Source organism: Rhinoderma darwinii, chromosome 7 (assembly GCF_050947455.1).
Source record: "Rhinoderma darwinii isolate aRhiDar2 chromosome 7, aRhiDar2.hap1, whole genome shotgun sequence".
Classification (NCBI taxonomy): Eukaryota; Metazoa; Chordata; class Amphibia; order Anura; family Rhinodermatidae; genus Rhinoderma; species Rhinoderma darwinii.
This window is the reverse complement of record NC_134693.1, coordinates 37,701,034-37,716,750: the sequence shown is the minus strand read 5'-3', so window position 1 is coordinate 37,716,750 and position 15,717 is coordinate 37,701,034. Positions and strand designations below refer to the sequence as shown.

At 42.0% G+C, this 15,717-nt stretch overlaps 1 protein-coding gene across 1 annotated transcript in view; it reads right to left on the bottom strand.

Moving 5' to 3' along the window:
* Window positions 1-9,584, bottom strand: part of LOC142657444 (uncharacterized) — a 35,856-nt gene extending 26,272 nt beyond the window's left edge. The window contains exons 1-2 of the mRNA XM_075832473.1: window positions 8,502-9,584; window positions 5,916-6,139 (exon numbers count right to left, since the gene is read on the bottom strand). Coding sequence (XP_075688588.1) covers window positions 5,916-6,139; window positions 8,502-9,180 — 903 coding nt within the window. The 5' untranslated portion in view covers window positions 9,181-9,584. The remainder of the gene's footprint in view (window positions 1-5,915; window positions 6,140-8,501) is intronic.
* Window positions 9,585-15,717: the final 6,133 nt, after the last annotated feature.

Genomic DNA, 15,717 nt, shown 5'->3' with positions numbered 1-15,717 from the left:
AGAATTGACAGGGCTGCAGAAGATGGGGATGTGTCGCTTCACTACCTGCCTATACAAGTCTATGGGGAGGGGAGGGGGAGCAGGAGGAGGAGGCAGAGAGAGTGTGTGACTCAGCAACGCACTATGCATGTATGTCTATGGAGGGGGAAGGGTTGAGAAGGGGGAGGAAGCAGGAGCAGAGAAAAACACAACAAAAATATTACCATCACATCTGTGTCCACCATATAAGCAGCCCGACTCGAGTACAATTTATATTTTAAAATGTATCATAAACAGACAAACATACGAAGTTCACATAAATGTACCTCCTAACATGTAAAACAAAGTACTCACGTGTTACATTATGCATATATACAATGCAAAAACAATTAAGACCAGGATAAATAAATATGTGCAATATTCCCCAATTCATTTAAATGAATGGAATCTCCTTAAAGGTGTATCTCAGAGCAACTAAAGAAATGATCATGAACCGCCCATCACATCCTTATCATGAATGAACAGGTGTGAAGTGAGATCAGATGATTTAATATGATCTGTTCCTTCATGATTTTAGCCATAGTAGAGAGTCGAGCTGTAGAAGGATGATTTTTTATGATAGTAGAATCTGATTGGTCCAACTCTGCCATGTGATCAGGCCGATCTTACATTTTATAAATGAACGAGTAAAACCTGTGATATATATGAAAGCAGTTTATAGTAATGACATATATTGTATCACGTTGGTATTATAAGGGTATGATGGGCGGTTCATGATAATTTCTTTAGTTGCTCTGAGATACACTTATTACTAGATTCCGTTTATTTAAATTAATTTGGGAATAGCGCACATATTATTATTTATTTCTATCCTGGTGTTAATTGTTTTCACAATTGTATTTAAACATAAAGTATTGGAAACACATGTGAGTACTTTGTTTTACATGTTGGGATGTACATTTATGCAAACATGGTAAGTTTGTCCATAAACTATAAATTTTACGATATAAATTGTCCTCCGTGGCATCAAAGCTCATACCCCGGAAGAAGCCATTCCTAGCGAATCTGTAGTCCGGCTGCTTTCATGGTGGATGTCACGTGGAATATATGTTTTTTATGCCTGTTTTAAACACTGGTTTGTATAAACTCCCCCTTTGAGTATAAATTACCTGCTGAAAGTTATTATTGCCATACAGTGTTTTATGTTTCACATTCAGTGGATACATCACACCGAAAATCTTGGATTGAAAGTACTACAATCAGCCGGTGAGGATTGATTTAATTCCTGGAATAGGAGGAAAGTGTATAATACTATATCCCTCTTCACGCCGTTTGAGCCGGTAAAGCGCAATGAATGTTTTTATGATATAATTATTTAGGAGAATTTGGAACACTGTTTTTTTACATAGTTGCGGCTCCCGGCTCCCAAATAAGTGTGTTGGTTGGACAAATAGTTCTTTATATTAGTGAAAAGTAAAATATGACCCCACCATGCTGTCATGGACCCTAATATCAGCGCCTGGGGCTGTATTGTAAAATACACTGGAAAAAAATTGGAGCTCCACATGTGAAGTAATATGCATTAAAAGATGGGAACCTCTTTGGTCATATTTTCCCATGTTCACACACACACACACACACACACACACACACACACACACACACACACGTATATCTATACATTCAGTTCCATAACAAGCTCCGATTTTTTAGTACAACTTCAAAAGTTTCACCCAAATATCTGTATGGTATTTAATATTTGATTAACCACACAATTAGGCCTCATGCACATGACTATAGTGTTTTTTTGCTGTCCGCAAATACGGATCCATAGTCATCCGCAAGTCATCCACATATCTGCCACGCTGTCCGCAAATACGGTCTACAGTGCATCCATATTTACAGATTTGCAAAATAAAAAGGGGGGCTACAAATGATGTCACCAACATGTCCCAACCCCTTGATAAGGCCACGATTGTTCAGGCGCTATTTTTTGGGGAATCCCCTGCTGTTGCATAGCAACGATTCCGTAATGGCGGACTACTACGGATCTGTTTCCCTCCGCAATTTTGCACGCGCCTATAGATTTCTATGGATGAGTCAGTGCCGCAATTGCGGAGAGGAATAGGACATGTTCTATATTTTGCGGATCATCTCTACGGCCCGGACACACATCCATAAATATACGGAAAGGTGTCCGTGGCCTATAGAAATGAACGGGTCCACAGATTATCGGTAATCATGGATTCGTAATTACGGGTAAATACTACGGTCGTGCGCATGGGGCCTAATTATGTGTTTAATCAATAGGTCTAGCTATGGTGTATGGAACCCTTAACCCACCATATTTAAATTATTTTTTTATGAAAATATTCGAGTGGTTAGGTACTTTGTACCCTTTACATTTTCAAATATTGTCTTATTTTTCGTTGTCTGCTCCTGTTGGGGAAGGTCTGTGCCTAGCACTGGAGAGACCCATATGGCCGAAGCAAGGGAATCTGCAGGATTTAGTGCATCCACATTGTGATCCATGCTGGCTTTCTATGTATATACGGACCACCCAACTTGGAAATAATGTTGATGTAGCGATCTGGTGACCTGTTTGTTTCAACATGAATGTAGCTTATGTGGCAGGTTTAGGAGGTCAAAACCCTGGTTTTGAGAGATCCCCCAAACCTTGTTCATCTTAGAATATTTCTTTAGGGTTGAAAGATTGGGATCCAAAGCCACATTCATGGTGTTTGCAGTGAATTTGAGCCAGAACATGTTTACCATGTTCCCTCTTAATGAAATTTCTCAGGTAGGTAATGAGTTAAAAAAAAGGGATTTGGAACTTTATGTTTTAAATATTAACCATTTGACTGCTTATCCAGATTGTAATTCTGCATTCCAAAAAGTGCTGCGATGGCCGACTCCTATGTTGGGATGTTTAAGGATTATGAGATCTACAAATTGACATTAGGTGGTAGATAAATTAGTACAGATAACAAAGATATATTTTAATAGGTAGGAAAAGTACAGACAAAAAGCGCAAGCAGTTATCCCAAGGTAGATGTCTATAAAGCAGTGTTTTGTTTAACATAATGTAAAGCATGATTTGTGCACACAACCATATGGTGAGTACCATGGATCAAGAGAAAGAAAAATCACTCTGGGAATATAAATAACATGAAGCATGAAGACGACATAATGTAACACCAGCCAACATTAAATGCAAGAGCAGAGCCAGTAAATCACCAATGGCATATTGTGCAGACACCGGTATATACCAGTGCATACAGAACAATTCTGACAAATAAATACTTTACATTAGCATGGTTTCTAATTAATGCTTCAAGTCTCACATGTCCTAAAATTGTTAAGATGGTTCTGTTTTATTCTTAAAGGGTTATTCTGAACTCAGACATTTATGGCAAATCCACAGTTTCTGAGGACCAGTTGAAAGCGGGACCTGCCGCCAGCTACCTGGGGCAGGGGCCACCGCTCAAAATCCAGGACTGTCCCACTGGATCTGGGACAGTTGGGAGGCATGGCTCATGTTTTCCTGTAGCAGACAAAAAGCCCCCCTAAATTTGACAATTAAAGTGCATACATTATCTCTGATTGGTGATTACATGAAGAAAAGTTTCTGTATCCCCCTCCCTGTGGTCACTGGAGACTGTACATGGTAGCACAAACCCCACAATACTCAATCAAAATGAAATAAAACATGACAACAGTTTCTTTGGATAAAAATGGCCACGGTGTTTATTAAGGGTAACCTAAGATAAAATAATTCGAAGAGAATAACCATAAATAATCGAATAAATAATAAAATATAAATATTTTGACCAATAAAAACCAAGTCCGCCCAGCATTAGCTGGGTGACAAACCCCTCTAACAAACAACGTGACGTGAAGGAATTTAAGAACAATAGGGCGGGAGGGTGGGCGACGGTCCAATCTTCAAAAACTGGCTGCTTGACCACGATGAACTGCTCCTTTTATGTCCAATTTTCCCGCCTTTAGGATTTTATCAATGACCAATCAGCTGGCCTTCCACAAAACTGCCTGGAGATAGAATCTGCCAGAACCTGCTCATGCAATTGCACAGCTGACCTAGGTCCAATCAGCTGGGACCAACTCCAAACTGCCCAGAGACAGAAACATCTGGAAACCGGCTCGTGCCACCAGCACAGCTTACCCGGGGGACACCACGATGGTAAGTACCATTCTAATATAAAATAACAAATGGAGAAAAGAGGGAAAGGGGGAGAGAAAAACATACCAAGCAAAAAAACATATTTTATTAACAACTTATGGGGGGGCCGTGCGACCATGTGTCCCCCAGGCAATAGCCTGGGGGGCCCCTGACATGGTAGCACAAACCCCACAATACTCAATCAAAATGAAATAAAACATGACAACAGTTTCTTTGGATAAAAATGGCCACGGTGTTTATTAAGGGTAACCTAAGATAAAATAATTCGAAGAGAATAACCATAAATAATCGAATAAATAATAAAATATAAATATTTTGACCAATAAAAACCAAGTCCGCCCAGCATTAGCTGGGTGACAAACCCCACAAGCCATGACATTACCAAGACATGGCCCCCCCAAAACACCGCAGCCATTCTTCAATTAAATTCTGCAGGCCCAAATTGAAAATGTCGATACCCACATCAGAAAGATGTATACAATAATTTCTGAACAGCCCGTCTGTGAGGTCTTCAAGGTCACTGTGTCTATAAGAAAGACCACCGAGGACCGACATGTATTTAGACATGGCTCTATTAATCCTTTTACGGATTCGATTCAAAAACTTATAATTTCCAGAGGACCATAGCAGTCTTGGAATAATCTCTGAAAAGGAAATAGTAGCGTCAGGGAAAAGACATTTTATCAAGGCTATATCCCTTCTCATTTCCCAAAGTAAGTCCAAAGTCTTTTCTTTACCTAGGTCATTGCCTCCAGCATGGATGATAATTAAATTCGGATCCGGCCAATAAGAACTCAGTGATTTAACTAAAGAAAACACGTTCTTCCATTGCAAACCCCTTACCCCATGCCAAAAAACCGAAAAAACTAGCGGATCCATAGACAAATTTTCTGTATAGGACCTTCTCGCGGCTCTCTTCTGTGCCCAAAATATAAAAGAGTGGCCAAGGATCCAAACAACAAAACGCTTACCTGTGGATATATAATTACACTACTAACAAGTCTGGTCGAACATAAAGTTTAAATCTATTAGACTCCCACCTTCCAATTCTTTTTATAATCCCTTCATCAATTCCTAACTGTGCAGCTTCCGTAGCTGCACCTATTCTAAACGAATGGGAGGATATTTTTAAATGCTCCAACTTCAGGGACTTCAAACATTTCTTTAAAACAGAGTTAAACTGAAATCTGGACAGCTGATCCCCATTCTGATGAATCAGGAAAGCAACCCCAAGACTCGGCCTGATTGACAACCAATGTTTAACATTAGAAACTGGGCAAAGAACAGAACCCGAAAACTGATTAATTCTAACCAAACGACCTTTTCCTAATTGATCTGTCTTAGATTTTTTTAACAATAACAAAACATGGTCAATTTTGCAACTAACATCCTGAAATGAAAGGCCCGGGACTGAAACTTTACTCTCTGCCACCAGTTCGCTTATTCTCAAGGCTGCAAAGAACATTAACACAAATGCTGTTCTAAACAAACACACTTCAAAATTACTAAAACAAACTAAATGTAACACATTGAATAATTTTAACAACAAATCTAATGAAATAGGCCTTCGTCTTTCCACAACCGGAGCTGACCTATGGTAACCTTTCAAAAGCTGCTTAACTGGGAAGAGCGAAGAAATAGCCGGACAACTGTTTAATTTAAGAAAGAAAGAGATGCCTGCCAGAGACTTAGAAATGGAGGCAAATGACAGCCTCCTACTAATCAGGCTACATACAAATTTTAAAACTAGACCTACCTCATTATGAAAGAAATTACAGTTCTCATTAACACAGAAATTAACCCACTCCTTCCAAGCAGCTGAATAATCAGCCCATGTTCTTGGAGCCAAGGATCTCTGAATATTAACATAGATTAGTCCCAAATCAGATTCCATAAATGAGGAGGACACGGAATTCCACAAAGCTCCGCTTCTGGTGCCATCGTTCTGAACCTCCGCCACTGACAACGAGATAATGAATCTGCTATATCATTCTTTTTTCCTTCTATATAGCTAGCTTTCAACCAGATGTTCAACTTCAGACAACATAAAGTTAAATGTCTTAATATCTTAACTACTAATTCACATTTTGAAGATAATGTGTTAATTGCAAAGACCACACCTTTGTTATCCGTAAACAACAAAATTCTCCTATTCTTAAAATAATGACCCCATACAACTATGGCTACCAAAACTGGAAATAATTCCAATAAGACAATATTTGAAGTAACTTTGCTTACACGCCAAGCACTGGGCCATAACTCAGCCGACCATTGACCATTAAAGAATGCCCCGTAGCCCATACTACCGGCTGCATCCGTAAATAAAGACAAAGAGTCAGAATCCTCAAAATTAAACTGCCAGCAACTGCGTCCATTAAATTTAGATAAAAATTCTAGCCATACAGCTAAATCTTCTTTTAGCTGAACTGTTAACCTAATATGGGACCTAGGTGACTTAAGACCCCTTGTTGAAAAATACAGCCGCTTTGAAAAAACTCTTCCCATAGGAATAACTCTAGAGGCAAAGCTCAACAACCCTAACAGTGACTGCATATCACGTAATGAACATTTCTTCCTAGCTAACATACTGACTAAAGAAACCCTTAACTTTAACAATTTTTCCTCTGGTAAACTAAATTCCATTCTCTCAGAATCTATTCTAATACCTAAAAATTCTAATGACCTACATGGAAACACAGTCTTCTCTTCAGCTAACGGAACACCAAAAAATTTCATAAACTCGACAAATTTTAACAATAAGGAATAACATAACTCAGAACTAGCATCACCTATAAACAAAAAATCATCAAGATAGTGCAGAACACCTCCATCCGGAATTTGCTTCTGCACTACCCAATGTAAAAAGGATGAAAATGCCTCAAAATAGAAACAAGATAAAGAAAAACCCATTGGTAAACATTTGTCATAAAAATAATCACCTTCAAATTGAAAACCTAGAGAGTTGAAACCTGCAGGGTTAACTGGTAGTAAACGGAAAGCTGATTTGATATCAGCTTTTGCTAAAAAAGCATTTTGACCAAACTGTCTCAATAAAGAGACAGCCTGATGAAACGAAGCATAGTGTACTGTCGCTTTAGACTTGTCAGCATCATCATTTAATGAAGCCTTAAACGGGTAAGAAAGGTGATGTATTAAACGGAATGAATTCAATTCCTTCTTAGGGACAATTCCTAAAGGTGAAAGTCTAAAGTTTGTAAACGGCGGATGTATAAAAGGACCAGCGATCCTGCCAGTTTCAAGCTCTTTCAGGATTTTCTGATGCACAATATCCTTATGCTGCTGGATGGATTTCAAATTATCCACCCAGCAACAACCAGATCCTTTGAAAGAAGGGATATCAAAACCAAACTTAAAACCGTTAAAAATTAAATTAGCTTTCTCCCTGTCTGGGAACATTTCTAGCCAAGGCGCCATTCTTATTAATTTCACTGGCGTCCATGCTTTTGGATAACTGTTCTTTGGAACTAGGGGGTTGAGACTGGTTTGCTCTTTTAAAACAGCGACACATTGGGTGCGAACCCCCACAAAAGGAACATTCATGTTTATACCGACAATTGTTCAACCATTTACACTGAGCTTCATTATAAGCAAAGCAAACTCCTTTCCTCCACGTATTCTGAGAACTAGGCTGCTGCTTGGGCACTGACCTTTGTGGAAGCATTAAACTAAGCCACAAACCAACATCCTTAGTGCCCCATTTTAATGAAGGGTACACTGCCATCTTCTGGCGAAACATTTCATCATAATTGTACCATGCTAAACCACCAAACTGGCGGTAAGCCTCAAGAATAATGTCTACATGCTGAAATAAATTACTAGAATTAATGAAAGACTTTTCCCCTAAAACTGAAGCATAGATACAGAACGCCTGTAGCCAGTTAAAGAAAGACTTAGGAGGAGAACGTTTTTTATAACCTCATCTTTATCAGACTTACCATCCTGCTTGACAAGAGTCTCCTTCGCAGATGGTAATAAAGAAAATAATCTATAAACTCGTTCCTCCAAATACGCTCCTTAATTGCTGGCTGTAAATGAAAACCTAATGGCGAAATATCGCAAGACATCACTTCCTTACAGCAAGTTTCCGAAACACCAATTCCTTTCTCTAAAACAGGAATATTACTAAAACCAGCATTCTGTAAATGCTGACTACTATGCTTCCATACATCAGCGGGGGAACTAGCAGGAACAGCCGACTTACTGACCAAATCAGCTAATAATTTTAAAATATCAAACATTACATTAGAATTGAGGGGAGGGGGGATGGGGTGGGACAGATAAGGGGTAGCTGGCATCTCACCACTCTGTTCCACCTGTCCTGGGTCGTGCACCACTTCTGCTACCTCCTGCTGCGTGCCTGTAGATCCTGGGGAAACTTGCTGACAGGAAAGTTGACTCCTGGGACCTCTTCTTCTCCTTGATACTGGCGGGGGTGGGGAATAAGCCACCCTAGACTTCCGGCTCCTCTTCCTCGGTTGCAGCTCTGAAGAAAAGTCCTGCGCCGCCTCTAAAACCAGTGAGGCCGGCGCTTCCGCTGTGTCCTCCACACCATCCTTGGAGCAGGAGGGGGTACCCGACCAACCTGTTGTCTCCCGTTCTCTGACTAAACTTCTGGCCAGCGGGTTAGCCAATTGCGCCGGCACTTGCTGCGCACTTCCGGCACTGTGCGCCACCTTCTTTGATGACACGGTCGGCCGCCTCCTCTCAAGCTCCGGCACCTGGAGCGAACGTCCGGAACTGCGCTCCACCCTCAGTGATGACTCTGCTGCAGACTTCATCCTCTTGGCTGCAGCTGATGACGGCACCTCGAGCGACGACCCAGCAGGAGACACTGCTTCCTCTATGTCGTCTTCCAGCCGAGTAAGTTCGCTTCTTCCCTCGACTTCCCTCGACGGCGCTGCTGCTAGGCATTGCCTCAGCCAGTTTTCTCCTCCTTCCGACTCCGCTCTTCTGATCAGCTCCATCAGCAGGACATCCATGGCGACGGTCCAATCTTCAAAAACTGGCTGCTTGACCACGATGAACTGCTCCTTTTATGTCCAATTTTCCCGCCTTTAGGATTTTATCAATGACCAATCAGCTGGCCTTCCACAAAACTGCCTGGAGATAGAATCTGCCAGAACCTGCTCATGCAATTGCACAGCTGACCTAGGTCCAATCAGCTGGGACCAACTCCAAACTGCCCAGAGACAGAAACATCTGGAAACCGGCTCGTGCCACCAGCACAGCTTACCCGGGGGACACCACGATGGTAAGTACCATTCTAATATAAAATAACAAATGGAGAAAAGAGGGAAAGGGGGAGAGAAAAACATACCAAGCAAAAAAACATATTTTATTAACAACTTATGGGGGGGCCGTGCGACCATGTGTCCCCCAGGCAATAGCCTGGCGGGCCCCTGACAGGAGGAGAGATGACAGTAACAGGCTGGAATCTTTCTTCCTACTCTCACTAGCAGCTCCCCCTCCCTTAAGCCTTATTCACACGAGCTCTTCCGATTTTCGTCCACAAAAAATGGGCCATTTTCATGCATATGACTGTCCGTGTTGCGTCAGTGTGGTTTCCGTGTGTCATCCGTATTTCTCCTCTGCCAGCACTTTCCGGTTTTACTTTTTTTTGTATGCATTTCATTAGCAACTGATGCGTGAAAAACAGACAGCACTGGATGCCGCCAGTGTGCTGTCCATTGTTTTCACGCACCCCATAGACTTCAATATGAGAGTCTGATCCGCAAAAATGGGCCAGAATAGGACATGTGGCGAGTTTCACGCAATGGACACACACTCCATGAAAAAACACGGTCGTGTGACTAGCCCCATTTAATTGCATTGGTCGGTGTGCGCTCAGTTATTTAAACGGAAAAGCACACGGATGTAATATACGCTCCTGTGAATAAGGCCTTGCAGAATCAGGAAGCAAAGCTTTTTATCCTGATCCCCGACTTCAAATGAGTGCTGCGCTCCGAACATTGCGCCTATAGTTTTGTGCCTGGTATAAGCTAAGCTAAGATGATAAGATGTAAGATTTTATATTCTAGTTGCGGCACACGTTTATTACGAGTGTTTTTATTGCATATATCCCTGGCAGTTAAAGGGTTTCAATCTGAGGTACCAAGATTTCGGACTCCTCCTAAACCCTCAAAAAAGGAAAACTTTTTTTTTAGAGAGGGTTTGGAATTGATTGTAATTGAGTTTTACCCGAAGGCTTTACTATCATTCAGTGGCGGATTAAGTAGACCATGGGCCCTGGGCTGTTACCCAAACTTGGGCCCCCCTTCCTCACCGCCGCCCTGCCGCGCCGTAACTATTTTTAACACTACCTTTCTGGGCAAGCATTAACAGTGTTACGATTTCCCTTGTCACAGGGCTGTGTCCATACATACTGAGAGTATCACACTGTGCAGGGACACATCCTCCTGACAAGGGGAATTGTCTATCAGTCCTGGACTACAGAAAGACTTTTTGTGAAATACAAGGATTCCTATAATAAACATGTCAGGAGAGGTGACAGATTCTCTATAAATCTAGTGACTCACAGGTGACGACGTCTCAGATTCTAGTAGTTTTCTTCCTCTTTTCTTCTCCATCCGATCCAGCGCTCATGACGACTTCTCCCGGCCATGACTCATTTCTGCAGAATTTGCCACTCAGACGTCTCCTCACTTTTCCAACATTTCCACACCTATAAACGAAAATAAAGTTATTATGGTGCCACATACTGTGCCCCTAAATATAATAGTACTAAACACTGCGTGCCTGAATATAATACCACACACTGTAAAACGCCACATACACACACAGCCCCCTGTACATAGTGCCACACACAGCCCCCTGTACATAGTGCCACACACAGCCCCTGTAGATATTACACACCCCCATAGATATCGCCATACACAGCCCCCTCTATATATCACACATTCCCCCCGTAGAGAGCGTTACACACAGCCCCATATAGATAGTGCCATACAGCCCCCTGTAGAGAGCGCCACACAGCCCTCCCCCTCTTGTAAATAGCACCAAAAAGCCCCCCCCCTATAAAGAGCGCCACACACATACCACTGTGGATAGCACTACACAGCCCCCCCTTGTATATAGTGCTACACAGCGCTCCCCCTTGTATATAGTGCCACGCAGCGCCCCCCCTTGTATATAGTGCCACACAGCACTCCCCTTGTATATAGTGGCACACAGCGCTCCCCCTTGTATATAGTGCCTCACAGCGCTCCCCCTTGTATATAGTGCCACACAGCGCTCCCCCTTGTATATAGTGCCACAATGTTATGTACACATTTAAAAACTTTATATCATAATTTTATATATATATATATATATATATATATTAGTATGTGTGTGATTGATTGATTTTATTAAAAAATATTTTTACTTTTTGAGATACAGCTGCTTTGTATCCTGTATCCGTCAGGTCAGCAGGACTGACAGGATCAGTGACACGCAGGATCCACCTCAAATCTATCACATCTAAGATTATAATTTAGCGCAGGGCCCGTGTCACTGATCCCGTCAGTCCTGCTGACCTGACGGATACAGGATACAAAGCAGCTGTATCTCAAAAAGTGAAAATATTTTTTAATAAAACGTAATTACAAAGTTGCACCAAACACACATTTTTATAAAAAATAAATTAAAACGACGTGATTTTTGCGACGTTTTTTCCGTAGACAATGCAGGTTTCCTTTTTTATCGTTTTTATACACACCTTTTTTGCTATTTTAGAATTTTTATTCATAAAGTTTGAAAATAATAGTAAAAAAAATAAGCTTTTTTACGTTTCATCTATTTTTTTTGGTAATAACATAGTTTTACCCTAAAATAGACCTTTTATTTGTGATCGCCATTGTCTACCGTAAATTTTAATATATTACATGTCTATATTAGGGTAATTGGGTCAGCGCTAGCGTTACAACAATGATTGGCGGGGGGAATGTTTTTTTTGGGGTGGGTATTTTATGTGTATTTATTATTTAATTTTTTTTTGCACTTTACTTTATTATTTTTTTATTACTGTGGTCTGATCCTCAAAGGTCAAAAAAGACCTTTGGGGAACTTTATATATACTTTTTCTTTCTTTTACACCATGTTTTTCCACTGTAACTGGAGCTGCACAGCAGCCCCAGTTACAGGGGAAATCAGCCCTCTCATAGTGACGATTGTCACTAATAGGGCTGTGCTGGGTCTAGTTAGACCCAGCAACAGTCTGCCACTAACGGCACCCGGCGATCATGTGACCAGTCACATGATCACCGGGAGGAATAGAGACAGCGCCGCTGCTGCTGTCTCTATTCCTATACACAGCGTTCATTGAACGCTGTGTAAGACATCGGAGAAGACAGAAGCAGAATAGCTGCTTCTGTCTTCTCCTCAGGGTCCCCGGCAGTCACTGACAGCCGGAGACCCGACATTCAGCTGCCCGATCGCGCGGGCAGCATGTTAAAACCCGAGCAGTAGAAAGTCTATGGCTCGGGTTTTAAGGACCCGTCCCTGACCGCTGGCCGTAAAAATACAGCCAGCGGTCGGGAACCAGTTGGGCAGGAGGATAAGCCTGTACTGACCTCAGCGCCGGTGACCGCCCGCCCGGCTCTTCTTGCAGCTTTGGAGTAACAGAACAGCCGTCCGTCGCTGTTCTGTTACTCAATGGCGGCGCCCGCACTTGTCAGGGAGGCGTGTCCTACCCCTGGATCCCGGCCAATTCTCTGCTCCTCCCCTCCTCATCTTCGGCTTGTAGCAGCGCTAGCGCGCTGAATAGGTTTGCAAAATGATGTGCGGTTCGGGCTGCCATGGGCCCCCTGGGAGCCTCGGGCCCCGGGCGGCCGCCCGAATCGCCCATATGATAATCCGCCACTGCTATCATTGTAAAGTAACACAAGGCTTGAGACGTGGATCCTTGTGGCTGCAAACAGTTTGGCGCTGGGGGTCAGAAGCAGCAACGACAGAGAAGCTGAATTGGATCACAGCTGGAAGCTGGATGGAGGTGCAGACTAGATGTACCACAGGTCACAGACAGCATGAGGTAGTAGTCAGAAGCTGCCATAGAAGCTGTATAAACAACACTAACCCTCAGGCGATGAGTGAAGGCCCAGGCTGGTTCAAGTAGCTCATCTGAATGATCACATGGTGGAAGCAGCCAATGGAAGTAACAGCTGAAAGGCAGTACAGCAGAGAAAGAGTTAATCAACACAACACGAGGCGAAGGTGTGGTCGCGTGCAAGGAAAACAGAAGGAGGTCTGCAGGTTTAAATAATGTTCTATTAGTGACACTAGCGTCGCACGGATAACCTAGCGTCACGGTGCGAACGCCGCCAGCAGCTAAGACCAGGTCACCGGAGCACAGAGAGGTGAGATACCAAGTGATCAGTGCTATTTGTGACAATCACTATAAGATTCCTTCCATAATAAAAATCTAAGAGAAAGCCCTTGCATCGTTTTGCCCTTAGGCCAAATTCAGACGACTGTGGTATACTTTACATCCGTGTGACGGCCGTTACACGGACGCATGTATTTCAATGTGGCCGTACACACGACCGTTGTTTCAACAGACCATGTGAAGGGTCTTTTGAAAAATAGAACATGTCCGACTCAAGTCTATTGGGATCCGTGAACACAGGACCCGCACAGGGGCAACTCGGACGTGAAAAACTGCAGTTTTTCACGTTCAAGTTTCCCCACGTTAATCTGAATTTGGCCTAAGACTGAGTCCACACACTGAAGACTTTTTCCGTTGCAGATTTTAAAGCAAATCCACGACGAAATACAGATTTTTGCACGTGGAAATCTGTGGTTAAAATCTGCAACTAAATTTATATGCTGCATGCCCTCAAAAAAACTGTTTTATTTGCTACAATCAGGTACCTGATGCAGCCAGACTTAGGCCATGCAAACGACCATAGATATCATCCGTAATTATGGATCTTAATTACGGTCCTTAATTACGGATCCATTCATGTCTATGGACACCTTCCCATATATTTTTATGTATTTTTTGCTTTTTACAGACCGTGCTCCCATACTTTATTTGGGAGTACGGCCCGCAAATACGGGTGGCTGTCCTCGGCCTTCAGCGGCCAGTCGTGCCGGTAATCGATTACGGGCACGGTCGTGGGCAGGGGGCCTAAGGCTGGGTTCCCACAGTGCAGATTTGTTGAAGATTTTGCTTTTTTTTAGCCAAAATCAGGAACGGAACCTAATCAGAAGAAATATATAAATAAATGCTTTATATGTCTTCTCTAATTAAAAAAACGCAAGCAAAATCTGCAGTAAATCTGCACTGTGGAATCCCAACCTAAGGGTTCATTCAGATGGTATGACTGAGGCGCGTTTAAAACCACATCGAAAAAAGGCATCCAAAAACTGCATGCGTTTTTACCTCGATTTGGTTGATTTTTCAATTTGGTTGCAGTAAACAATGCAACTGCATTGAACAACGCGCGAAATTGGGAAATAAAGTCGAGCAGTTTTTAGATACTTTTTCGAATGCGATTTCAACTGCAACGTCTGAATAGACCCTTAATGGAGTAGTGCCTATGTAAGTCATAGTAGAGAGCTGCTAACACCGATTGACTCCGACTGAACCAGCCATGTACTACTGTATATGGTCACTCATTTATTCATAAGGGAACCATGTAATACTACAATTCCCTTTGCCAAATGGCACACTGACCTCTGCTACATTTGTACTTTTATATGACGGCTGCTTAAAGTGAATGTTTACCATTTAACACCATGTCAATTTTTCATCCAACATTCTGTGCTCCATCTAGTGGTGGCTGAACGTAGCCATAATTTTATTATTTAACTATGTCTATGCTGGGGATTTGCATCTGTATCAGTAAAGCAGGGCTGTTACTTCTATAGATATATATTAATAAGTGAATCAGTGCAGAAAGAGGAATTTATTTAGAATCAAAATCAAAATCGTGCTCAAGGTTGGATATTCACTTCAAGGTATACCAACGTAGACGTTTTATTCTAAGATGCATGAGGTGACAAAATAAAGGGCAGTACATGGGAGAGATAAACTTCTTCTACAATCACATTTATTTTAACGTATTGCTATCCACTCCTACATTTTCTAAAAATAGAGGCCAGCAATCTGGCTATGTAGAGTCATGTGTGGATTATACAATCTCAGTGATGCACAGGGAGGCTCGATATTGTTTCCATGGATATTGCTTATCAAGACAATAGAAAGTGCCGGATTTAAGCAAGGCAGAAATGAGTGGAACGGCAGAGCAGGCTTGGATGCGTTTACAGATTTTATGTATCTGGATAGGAATCCATCTGGGACTAAACTTGACCATTTTGCAGACATGATAGCACGAGGCTTTGTAGAACACCCAATAGATCTTTTGTTGCTTAAAATGATGGCACTGTGCTGACTTCTGATTGAAAAGGGTTTGTCGTGATAACAGAACCCCTTTAAATGAGAAGCTATAAGTATTGCCCATTAAATGAATAGTCATTGGTATATAGCAATTGCATTGACTGTTACATTTGATACT